The 11,415-nt window shown below is 56.2% G+C and overlaps 1 protein-coding gene across 1 annotated transcript; it reads left to right on the top strand.

Moving 5' to 3' along the window:
• Positions 1-9,216: 9,216 nt before the first annotated feature.
• LOC112900166 (fasciclin-like arabinogalactan protein 1) lies at positions 9,217-10,603 on the top strand. The gene has a single exon (XM_025968941.1). The coding sequence runs from the start codon at positions 9,263-9,265 to the stop codon at positions 10,469-10,471; it is 1,209 nt and encodes a 402-aa protein (XP_025824726.1). The 5' UTR covers positions 9,217-9,262; the 3' UTR covers positions 10,472-10,603.
• The last annotated feature ends 812 nt before the right edge of the window (positions 10,604-11,415 follow it).

The following is an 11,415-nucleotide window of genomic DNA, read 5'->3' as shown; positions in this document are numbered from 1 at the left end:
CGGAGGCGCCGGTCACCCCCTCCTTCTTCTGTGCCTCGATGGCCTCCAGCAGCTCTCTGACTTGTATCATCTCCATGCCGGAGGGTTCAAGGTTCCATTCCCCTCTCACCACTGGCGGTCTGCTCGACTTCGTTGGCAGGTGGGGAGCATGGTTTTCGATGTGAAACCATAGGTTTTTCCATCCAGGAAGGTTTGAGGGGAATTTATATGAAAGATATTTTTTGCCGGCCTGCTGTCGCAGTTGGATGCCGGCGCCCCCCACCACGGCTAGTTTCTTTGTGGTAGGCTGGGGTTTGACGCGGAAGAGGAAGCGGAACAGATCCCAGTGGGGTTCAATTCCGAGAAATGCTTCGCAGAAATGGATGAAAATAGAAATATGGCAAACGGAATTCGGGTTGAGGTGATGGAGCTCAAGCTCGTAGTAGTAAAGAAGGCCACGAAAGAAAGAACAAGTGGGGAGGGCCAATCCCCGTTCGGCAAAATGGAAGAATGTGACGATTTCGTCGACATTCTCCATGGGGAAGGGCTCACGGAACGAGGGGCACCAGTTGACAAGATTCTTCTCTTGCAGCAACCCCTCGGAAACCAATTTTTTCAGATTGTTGAGGGAGCACTTACTGTGTGTCCACCCCGTCGTCAATGGCTCCGCATCCTTCTTCATTTCTTCGATCTCTGATTTCTTGGACGCCATCTCCGACGCGCCGGCCACGAGATGCTCGGGGGCTGCGGGGAGAGGGGCGGGGAGGTCGGAGTGGGAGGTTTTCTTGGGGGGAAGGCGGCGGCGTTTGGCTCAGATTGGGGTTTTGGTGGTTTTTGGCGGAATGCGGACTGAAAGCACAATTTTCCCTCCTATTGCCGCGGGGTTAAGTAACCAGCGGGATGGGGAAAGTTACTGTTATGAAGTTCAAGAGTCGTTTTGTGGAATATTCCGAAGGTGAGCGGTCGGTTTGTGGTCTGATTGGATTAAATATTCAATTAATCATTTTTTCAGTGCTAATTAGCCCGAAAAAAGGGGTTTTTCGAATCTTTGGTCTAATTACATCATTTGTATCATCACTTTGGTCTCCCTTAACGTGTCATTGTTTAGCCTGTATGCCACGATTTTTGGACCCTTATCTCCAATTTTGTGGGATTTGGATTCAAGGCTCGGGGGCTGCGGGGTACGTGGCATCGACTACTTATTTTTCAAATTTCTTTGAAGGATAAGGAGGATTACAGATTAATGGGACCCTCAGCCTGATTCTCCGATTCAACCTAAGGCTCGAGGGCTACTCCATATGGAGTGCAATTTTTAAATCGCACACCATAACAAAAATTCGGGGCATGAGCACCTCATAGCTTCGATGCAGCCAGACAAGTACTCGAAGAAGGACTTCAAGATGAAGGTTTGGAAGAAGTCGAAGACTGCTTCGAAAGTACTCGATAAACCTGCAGTACTCAGCTACGAAGAGCTCGGGGGCTTGTCAGACCCGGGGCCACCGGGCTGGGCACGTTACGAAGTTTAAGAGATTAAGCCCGTCTTATCTCTTATTCATTTTGTTTATCTCTTGTTTATCCCGTTTAAATAGGAGATAGAGCTAACCAACACGGAGAGGATCTACTCGAGATGTGTTCTGGTGTGATCCCTCGACGGGAGTTGGTTAGCATCTTTGTAACTCTGACCTCTCGGATATATAAGGGAGGTCAGGGACCCTCTCAAAACAGAAGATCATTAGGTCATTCTACATCAAAGGCAATACAAACCATACAGGACGTAGGGTATTATGCTCCGTGCGGCCCGAACCTGTCTAAATCTTGTGTTCCTTGCACCTTCGAGTTCCTGATCTCGGCGTCTCCTCACCCAAAACTTACCACCTTGGGCATATCCCTCGGTGGGCAGCCGGTTAAACACCAACACGGGGAGCTCTCCCGCTGCAGCTGGCTCGCCGCCGCCGCACCCCGCGCACTCCGGTGACCTCCTTCGGGAAAGAGAAAGAGAAAGTACAATGGGATCTGAATATAAGAATACTGAGAGAAGAAAATGAACGAGAGGAACGGGCGGAGCTTGTGAAATAAAGACGTGGGTAGTGAACCCCACCATGTAAGGAGCGTTGGGTGAATTGACCGTTGGGAAGAAACGTTATGAACGATTGCAGAATGAGTACTGGGGGTTTTAAGTGGGCCGAGTCATTCCACTCTTCCAAAGCGAAAGAACCTGCTTGTAATGTAAGGGCAAGTTTGGTTCATTGCTAAGGCGAGCCAGGCTCGCATCTACGAGCCAGGTTAAGTTGGGATAGGATCAAGACATGCAATATATTGATGTTTGGTTCAATGAACCAATACGTACAAGATAAAGACAATAGCTATTTAGTTAGCTATATTAGTATATTTTGTATGTCTATTTTGTTTGAATCTACGGTATATTACTTATTATTATCTTATTAAGATTTAATCTACTTTAGAATTACAAATACTCCTTAAAATATACTAATTATTAGCTAATACTATCATTAAATTACTAATGGACTGCATCCCGTGAGCCTGCCTCCGGAGAAACGGATTTCAATCTCGTTTCCCGGTAGCCAGGCTCGCTGGCCGCTTTTGCATGCCGCCAGCCAGTCTCACCCCTCCACCAGCCAACCAAACGTTCACCTATTGCATCCCTGGAGCCTAGACACGGCAGATGCAGGAAAGCAAACGCGCCCTACCTTCCGTGGCTAATCTGCACCGCCATTTTTACGAGTTACGAGTGCGGCAACGTTCAGGTTCAGCTTTTCATCCAGCTTTTCTAGGCTACTAAGACTCTGCACTTGAGTTCGACTGAATATCTGAAATGCCAAAACAGTTGCCCTAGGTGACATGAATGATAAATCGCTATTGTCCGAGGAAATCTCCAGCCGGGTGGCGGAATGCACCCGCCTAATCCCGCCTAATCCTGGTCTGCGGAAGCCATGCCGGAAGGCTTTACCGACCAGCGTGCGGGATGAAGAATGACTTTCGCACTCGCCTCCATGGATCTCTGCGAGCAAGTCGCAGCCCTCTTCCCGGGTGATGCACCGCATGAGGATGCCATTGGCGCCACGGCGGTAGAGATCCCCTTCTACCACCGTGTATCGCTTAGCCATCCGGACTATACGCTCAGCAGATGCTTGGTCTTCAGGAAGCAAATTGTATTTCAGGTAGTCCCGAACCTCGCAGATCCATGCATTGGGACCTTCCTGAGAAACTGGGCGTAGCTCCCTGAGGTCTTCGGGATCCTCAAGGGCGCACACAACCCTTGGCGTGCTCCATGGATGGAGCGCCGCCGGGACCGCTAGCTTCGAGGTGCTAGTCCGACCCCCTTCACCCAGATCGGCAGGCTGGGCGGAAGGCTTTAGCAGACGTCTTTGGAAAACGCCCTCCGGCACGGATGCTGAGTCGATGCCCTCGCGAAGAGTGCATCAGCCGCTGATTTGCCTTCGCGTGGAACATGTTGCAGTTCCAGCACATCGAAGTCCTTCTCTAGCCTTCTTACGTGGATTAGGTAGGCTGCGAGCTGGGAATTGTTGCAGCAACACTCCCCTCGGACCTGCCTGATGACGAGTTAGGAGTCTCTTTTGACCAGGAGCTCCCAGACCCCTAGGAATAGGGCTGCCATGAGTCCAAAGATTAAGGCCTCATACTCCGCCATGTTGTTGGTGGCCTTAAAGTCGAGAAGCACCATATACTTTACTTGCTCGCCATGTGGGTCGATGAGGACCACGCCAGCGCCAGCCTTTCTGTTGCGTGCGGACCCGTCGAAGAAGAGTGTCCAGTGGGGCCCGGTGAACATCGGAGCCTTGGCTTGAGGTGGGGGGTCCGACCTATGGTCCGGACCCCCTGAGTCACTTGGAGTTGGAGTCCATTCTGCAACGAAGTCCGCAAGGACTTGGCTCTTGATGGCGTGGTGTGGCTGGAAGTCAAGTTGGAAACCAGCAAGCTCTGCTGCCCACTTGGCTATATTGCCCGTGGTGTTGGAATTGTGGAGGATGACCCTCATTGGGTAAGAGGTCACCACAACAATCTTGTGGGCTTGGAAATAATGACGGAGTTTCCTGGACGCAACGAGTATAGCATAAAGGAGCTTATGCGTTTCAGGATATCTGGCCTTTGCCTCATGAAGGACCTCACTAACATAGTAGACCGGCTTCTGGACAGTCCTGACTTTGCCTGCCGGACTGGGTCCTTCTCCTTGTGCTGGGGACTCGCCGGACCCTAGGTCACTTGAAGCTTCCCCGGGTCGGGACCCGGCCGGGCCCTCCGAAGCAGAGCCGGTTGTTTCACCGGTGGAGGTCGGACCTCCCTCTCCTACAGGGGGACCACGGGGGCCCCCTGCAGGAGTTGCTCGGACCTCTCAGTGACCAGCACCATGGTGATAACTTCGGTCGTCACTGCAAGGTAAGGAAACAGTATCTCACCTGGGTCCGGGGCGACCAGGACTGGCAAGGAGGTGAGGTACTGCTTCATCTCCTGGAAGGCTTGTTCCGCCCCTTCAATCCATACGAACGGACCAGACCCCCTCATCAGCTTGAAGAAGGGAAGAGCCCTTCCTGCCATCCTCGAGATGAAGCGGTTGAGGGCTGCAAGAGACCCCGTCAACCTCTATACGTCCTTGAGACGCGCAGGGGGCCTCATTGCCTCGATTGCCCGGACCTTGTCCGGGTTTGCCTCAATCCCTCGGTGGGACACCAGGAAACCAAGGAGCTTCCCCGCTAAAACGCCGAAGACGCATTTCTCGGGGTTAAGCTTTGTAGAGGTGGCGTGTAGTTTGTCGAAGACTTGAGCTAGATTTTCTAGTAGGAAATTCGATTCTCTAGTCTTAACAACGATGTCATCAACATAGACCTCAACTATATCTCTAACCAATTCTCCTAAAGTGATGTTCATTACACGAGCAAAAGTGGGTAGAGCATTAAGCAGTCCATATGGCATTACAATATAGCAGTAAAGACCATCCTCTGTTACAAAAGCAGTGTGCTTCCTATCATCTCTAGCCATTTTGATTTGATGAAAACCAGAATAGGCATCTATGAAGGACAGCAAATCACACTCGGAAGTGGAGTCTACAATCTGATCTATTCGAGGGAGTGGATAGGGGTCTTTTGGAAATGCCTTATTGAGATTGGTGTAGTCGATGCACATCCGAAGCTTCCCATTAGCCTTTGGGATAATGACCGGATTGGCCAACCACACCGGGTGGTAGACCTCTTCGATGAAGCCAGCCTACAGCAGCTTTCGAACCTCTTCACGGATGAAATTCTGCCGCTCAATGGACTGCTTTCGCGGTTTCTGCCGGACTGGTCTGGCATCAGGGTGGATCTTCAGATGGTGCTCAATCACCTCCCTAAGGATCCCGGGTATTTGTGACGGTTCCCAAGTGAACACGTCGATATTTGCCCGGAGGAAGGCGATGAGCGCGCTTTCCTATTTGTCTTCCAGGTTCCCACCGATGCGGGTAGTCTGGGAGGCCTCCGGTCCGACCTGGACGGTCTTCACGGGTACATCATCCGTATCAGACAGACGGATCTTGGGTGCCTTGGCCGGGGACTTGGCACGTGAAGATGAGGGGTCGGACCCCTCAGCGCTGGCTACGGGGATAAGTCCTCTAGCGCATAGAGTTTTTCAACCGCCATGACGGCAGCGGCTCGGTCGCTCTGGACGGTAAGGACGCCCGCCGGAGACGGCATCTTAAGAACCAAGTACCCATAATGGGCAATGGCCATGAACCGGTACAGGGCCGGTCTGCCTATGATGGCATTGAAGGGGACGTTAACTTCCGCAACTTCGAACTGCACATTCTCAGTGCGGAAGTTGTCCTCCGTCCCAAATGTGACCAGTAGGGAGACGGTCCCTACCGGGTACACGGGATCCGGGCCCACTCCGTAGAATGGGCACGATGGAGTCAGCTTGGACTCCGGGATCTGCAGGTGCTTAAATGCTGCGTAGCTGATGACGCTGAGGCCAGCGCCTCCGTCGATCAGCACGTGGTGGAGGCGGATGTTGGCAATGGTGGGTGCCGTGACAAGCGGCAGCACTCCAGCGCCCGCCATGTTCTCTGGCAGTCGGATGGCCCGAAGGAGATAGTGGTACTCTTCACCCGCTGATGGGGCATCGCCTTCGGCATCCGCGGCTTCACCGAGAGGATCTCTCGGCGAAGAGACTTGATGTCCCGCCGAGAGATGAGCTCCGAACTACCGCCGTACATGACGTCCAGGTTCTTGTGGTGCTCGTCACCACCGGACTCAGAGTCGGACTGGTGGAAGAGACCCTTAAGGTCTTTGTTGGGGGTTTGATACCCCAACTCCCGCTACGCCGCGGCCGCGTCGGTGTCGGAAGCCTTCTCCTTGCCGGACCGCCACGGAGGGGGGAGCCTTCCCTGGAGGTCTGGTCACGCCTCTTGTGAAGGTGCTCCACGAGCTTCTGGATCTCGCGGCCCTCGGTGGCGCTGTGGCGAGCCCCTGGATGAACTGGGCACGACCCGTCGGTGCGCTGTTGACATGGGCGCTTGCCTCGGGAGTTCTGTCCTCCGGTCATCGCAGCAGCAACGGCTGGACCCCCGACCCATGACTTGTCAAAGCCACGGTTTTTCTTGTTCTTTTTCTTGCCACTGCCAGGGGCAGCGACACTGGGCCCACTCGTCTGAGCGGGTCCTGCCTGGTTGCAGAGTGCCACGCACGGCCCTCTGCAGTCCTGGCGCATTTGTCCGCCAAGGCAAACAAGGTGGTGGCAGTTTCCACCTGATGTGTCGCCAGCTTCTCCAGCATCTTCTCGTCACGGACCCTCTGACGGAAAGCCGTGATAATGGATGCATCGGAGATACGGGGAATCGTTCCTCGTACTTTGGTGAAGCGAGAGATGAAGGTCCGGAGGGTTTCTCCGGGTTGTTGTCTTACGACGTGGAGGTGGGCCTCCACACCGTGCTGTTGGTACGCACTGGCAAAGTTTGCCGTGAACTGTGCGCAGAGCTCTCCCCAGAATTGGATGGATCCCGGAGTGAGGGTCATGAGCCAGGTCCGGGCTGGCCCGGTCAAGGCTACATGAAAGTAACTTGCCATGACGGCGTCGTTAGCCCCAGCCACCGTGATGGCGGTGATGTAGACCTGCAAGAATTCTGACGAGTTGGTGGACCCGTCATACTTTTCCGGCAGGTGAGGCCGAAACTTGGACGGCCAGACGACCGCGCGAAGGTGGTCTGCGAGCGCTGCGCAGCCCACGCCCGACACCGGTGCCTGAGCGAGTCCCTGCGGCCTAGCCACGGCCGCATCGAGCTCGGGCGCAAGATCTCGACCCTCAATGCTGAGTCGGCGGTTGAGCTCTGCCCGAAGATCTTCGGTCCGTGCACTCCTCACCGATGGTGACAGCACAGAACCGGATGCGCCGCCCTGACGACGGCGTTGCCTGGACACAGATCCCCCCGCTGAGCCTGGAGAAGCCTATGCCAGGTTGAGGAGGCGTCGACATCGTCACGCCATTGCCTCTGCGCGTCAGGCGAGGCTGCCTTGTCAGGAGGGTTGCGGAGCAACTTTCTGGCTGCCACGAGCAGCCCATTCGGTACAGGCACCGATTGGACCACGGAGGCCCGCTTCACACGACGCTGCGGAGTAGCACGCGCTGCCACCCTGGATGGGGGACGGCGTGAGGCATGTAGCGTCGAGGATGCCACTTCCTCACCCAACAGGAGGTCGTGGTGACCATTTTGTTGCGCCATTGTCGACTTGAGCTTCGACCGAGCGCAAACCAAACCTAGATCCTCTACCTGGCGCACCAAATGTCGGAGGAAATCTCCAACCGGGTGGCGGAATGCACCTGCCTAATCCTAGTTTAGGAAGAGTTTAGAGGAAATCTATGAGCGCTTGATCGATGAGCGGACGAACACAGGAAAGACACCGGGATTTCAGAGTGGTTCGGGCCGCCGGAGCGTAATACCCTACGTTCACTTGGGTGTTGTATTGATTGTGGAAGTTTGGGAAAGCTTGTGAGTCTAGTCCTTGTGTCAGTCTAGGATGGAACCTGAGACGCGAGTTTCTAACGAGTACACTCTCCCTTTTATAGCCCAAGCGGAGTGCTTACACTGTGCGGGGCCCCGACAGGTGGGCCCGGCCAACAAGAGCCTGTTCTATGAGAGATGTGGATATCTTCATCTCCAGCTCCTCTCCGTAGTCCTCTCTATCGAGAAGTTGATTTGCGTATTTACAGCCAGGATATGGCCGTGTGCAGCCTTGCCTGCACAGTGACTGCTGTCAGTGTTACCCAACAGTGAAGCCGTGCTGCCACTGTTGGATCAGAACCTTCTCTTAGGCGAAGAAACAGCGCTGACCAGCCGCGGCGTTGCCTCTGCGCGCACTGTTGCAGCGCACGCCTCGGCTCACTCGCGGCAGGCCATCATCACCCACGCGTGCGGCGTCGTGAGTAGGCTGTACACCGTTTGCGCACAGTACACGGTGATACGACGTGCCGCCTTGGAAACAGGCGGGCTTACCGTGGTGTCAGCATACCTGCCCCGTGTGTCAGTGGGTAGGCCATACTTTTGATTTGGGCGCGCCCAGCCCACCTGCCACGGGCACGTGGCAGGGCTAGCCCGGCAGTCGCCTCCATGGCGGCACGTGGCGGCGCTGGACCCCTTCCCGAGGGAAGAGGGATCCGGACCCCCGAGGCCGGTTGGAGTGATCGGACCCGTGGAGGCCTGGCCCCTCACACGTGGAGGCACCGGACCTCCCTGGGGAGTCCGGGACCGTGGAGGCCACTTTAGGGTATCCAGCCCTCGTGGCCACGTGGAGGCGCCATACCTATAAGAGCACGGGGGAGGTCCGGAGACCGCGGTCCTAGCTGTCAGGCCCAGGCCGTACGCCACGTGGCCCAGAGAACGAGGGAGAGGTTACAGATAACTATGGACACCCTGTCAGAAGATTTGCTGACGGGCCAGGCCCGCGGAGAGGCAGATCATGGGTCCATCTTAACACGCCTAGCCCACTTGTCAGGGCCGGACACACTAACAGGAGATACCCCTGCCTGTCAGTACATGTACCGACAGCTATGCGTATAGATGAAAGTTTTGAACACTGGTTACACTATTATAATGCTGAACAGGTTCGAATTCGCTGCCCTCAACCATACCGGACACAAGACAACGCGACGCCGTCGCGCCCATTTCGCAGCCACTTCACTCCCATAAAACCACGAGCAGCTCGCGCCTCTGCGAAACGCTTCTTGTCCCGTCAACATCTCCTGCTCTCCTCACAGAAACCAAGAAAACCCCCACACCACAATGCCGCTCGTCGGCGGCCGCTCCGCTCTCGTCCTCTTTGTCACCGCGGCCGTCCTTGTGGCCACTTCCGCGCCGGCGTGGAGTGCCGCACACAACATCACCGCCATCCTCTCCGGGCACCGCGACCTCACCGAGTTCAGCCGCGAGCTCACGGCGACCGGGCTCGCGGACGACATCAACGGCCGGAACACGATCACGGTCCTAGCCGTGGACGACGCGCACATGGCGCCGCTGAAGGCGCGCGGCCTCCCGCGCGGGACGCTGCGGCACGTGCTCTCCCTCCACGTCCTCGTCGACTACTACGACGACGCCAAGCTGCACGGCCTCCCCGGCGGCTCCGCGGATGTGTCGACCCTGTTCCAGGCCTCGGGCGACGCGCCCGGGAGCGCCGGCATGGTGGAGATCGCCGACCGCCGGGGCGGGCGCGTGGCCTTCGCTCCCCAGGACGCCGGCGCTGCTCGGGGCACCGCCGTGTTCTACGTGAAGGCCGTGCACCAGGCGCCGTACAACATATCGGTGCTGCAGGTGAGTGGTGTGATGTCGTCCCCGGCGGCCGAGGCGCCCTCCTCGTCGTCGCCCGAGCCAAGCAGGCTCGACTTCTCGGACGTCATGTCCAAGAATGGGTGCGGGCGCTTCGCCGGCCTCATCGCCGCCACGGCCGGGGCGTCCGCGGCGTTCGACAAGCACACCCGCGACGGCTTCACCTTCTTCTGCCCGGCGGACAAGGCGGTGGAGGCGTTCGAGCCGACGTTCGAGAAGCTCCGCGCCGACGCCCGGCTCGCGGTGGTGCTGTACCACGGCGCGCTGGGGCACTACTCCCCGCAGGCGCTCAGGGCAGGCCACGACGACCTGGCCACGCTGGCCTCGGACGACGCCGGCACCACGGTCGGCTTCGCGGTGCACAGCGCCGGCGGCAAGGTGACCCTGGTGTCCGCGACGCACAACGCGGCCAGGGTCACCCGCACGCTCGCGGACGCGGACCCCGTCGCCGTGTACATGATCGACGCGGTGCTGGTGCCGTTCAGCCTCACGGCGAACGCGTCGTCGCCGCCGGATCTCGGCCCGTCCGAGTCCGATGGGCGTTCGGGAAGAAAGGATGGCGGAGATGGCCGGAAGACGAGCGGCTCGGCTCCGGGCTGGCCACGGCGCGGATGGGTCGCTTCGGCGCTCGTGTTCACTAATCTGCTGACAGCATTTGCGTCTGGCTGAGTGATCGCCTGATCGTTTGGTTCGCCGTCAATTGTTACTGCTAGGTTGTGTGTGTGTGTGTGTGTGTGAACTGTGATTCTGGGAACCATGTCTCTGCTTGAGTTTTCGTGGACTGTGTTAGTTTCATTGGGGCCTGCTTGTTATGCTTTTCAGTTAAGTGATCAATGGTCAGCAGAAGTTATCTCTTGCAGATATGTGGTTTGGAATTTGCTAGAGCCTTGCTATGCATATGACGAAAACAATTTCAAAGGATCAACATGGACATGCAAGATAGAAAATCACGCCGAGGCTCCACTGTTCTTTTCTGTGCAATTTTGCTTGCTTTTTCTCATACTAAGCTGGCCAGGACCCAAAATCTGACGTGGAAGTTGTTGAAACTTGAAACTGAAAAGGCAAAGAGCGGCCGGGATTTTCCTCCTTTTGCAGCCAGGTTGAGCACGCAGATCTGCGAGACTCCAAGTGCGACGCAGAGAGCCCCCGGCCCCAACGATTGCGTTTTGCTTGACTAATACGTTTAGGATCCTGTAAAAACTTGATGAAAGAGCTGCAGAGTACAGCACGGTAGGCAGGGCACGTACTCTTTGTCGATGGAAGAAGCGGTGCGGCTCTGTTCAAGTGCTAGTGGTAAAGACAAAGCCGAGGAGCAGCAAAGGGGCTTCTGCAAGCTGAGCTGGGCTCGTGCAGGTGACCAATTGGCCATGTTACCGGGGTGGGGTTTTTTTTTTTGGAAGGTTGGGTACGTACTAAAGGGACCCGTGCTGCAGCCAGCGGCTTTAGCTTTAGCTTGCTGCTGCTACCGCTTTCTATCCGATCTAAGGTTACCATGGTTACTTGTATCCGGGTTCATTGAGCTGGTACTGATTGACCGGGCATCGGCATCTCCAATGGGGGTGCAGTTTTGATGCCAACAGTGGGTGATTCGGCCACGTACGGCCGGCTTTGGA

The sequence above is a fragment of the Panicum hallii genome, chromosome 1 (assembly GCF_002211085.1).
Source record: "Panicum hallii strain FIL2 chromosome 1, PHallii_v3.1, whole genome shotgun sequence".
Taxonomy (NCBI): Eukaryota; Viridiplantae; Streptophyta; class Magnoliopsida; order Poales; family Poaceae; genus Panicum; species Panicum hallii.
The sequence above is the reverse complement of the archived record's forward strand: the minus strand, read 5'-3'. Positions and strand labels throughout refer to the sequence as shown.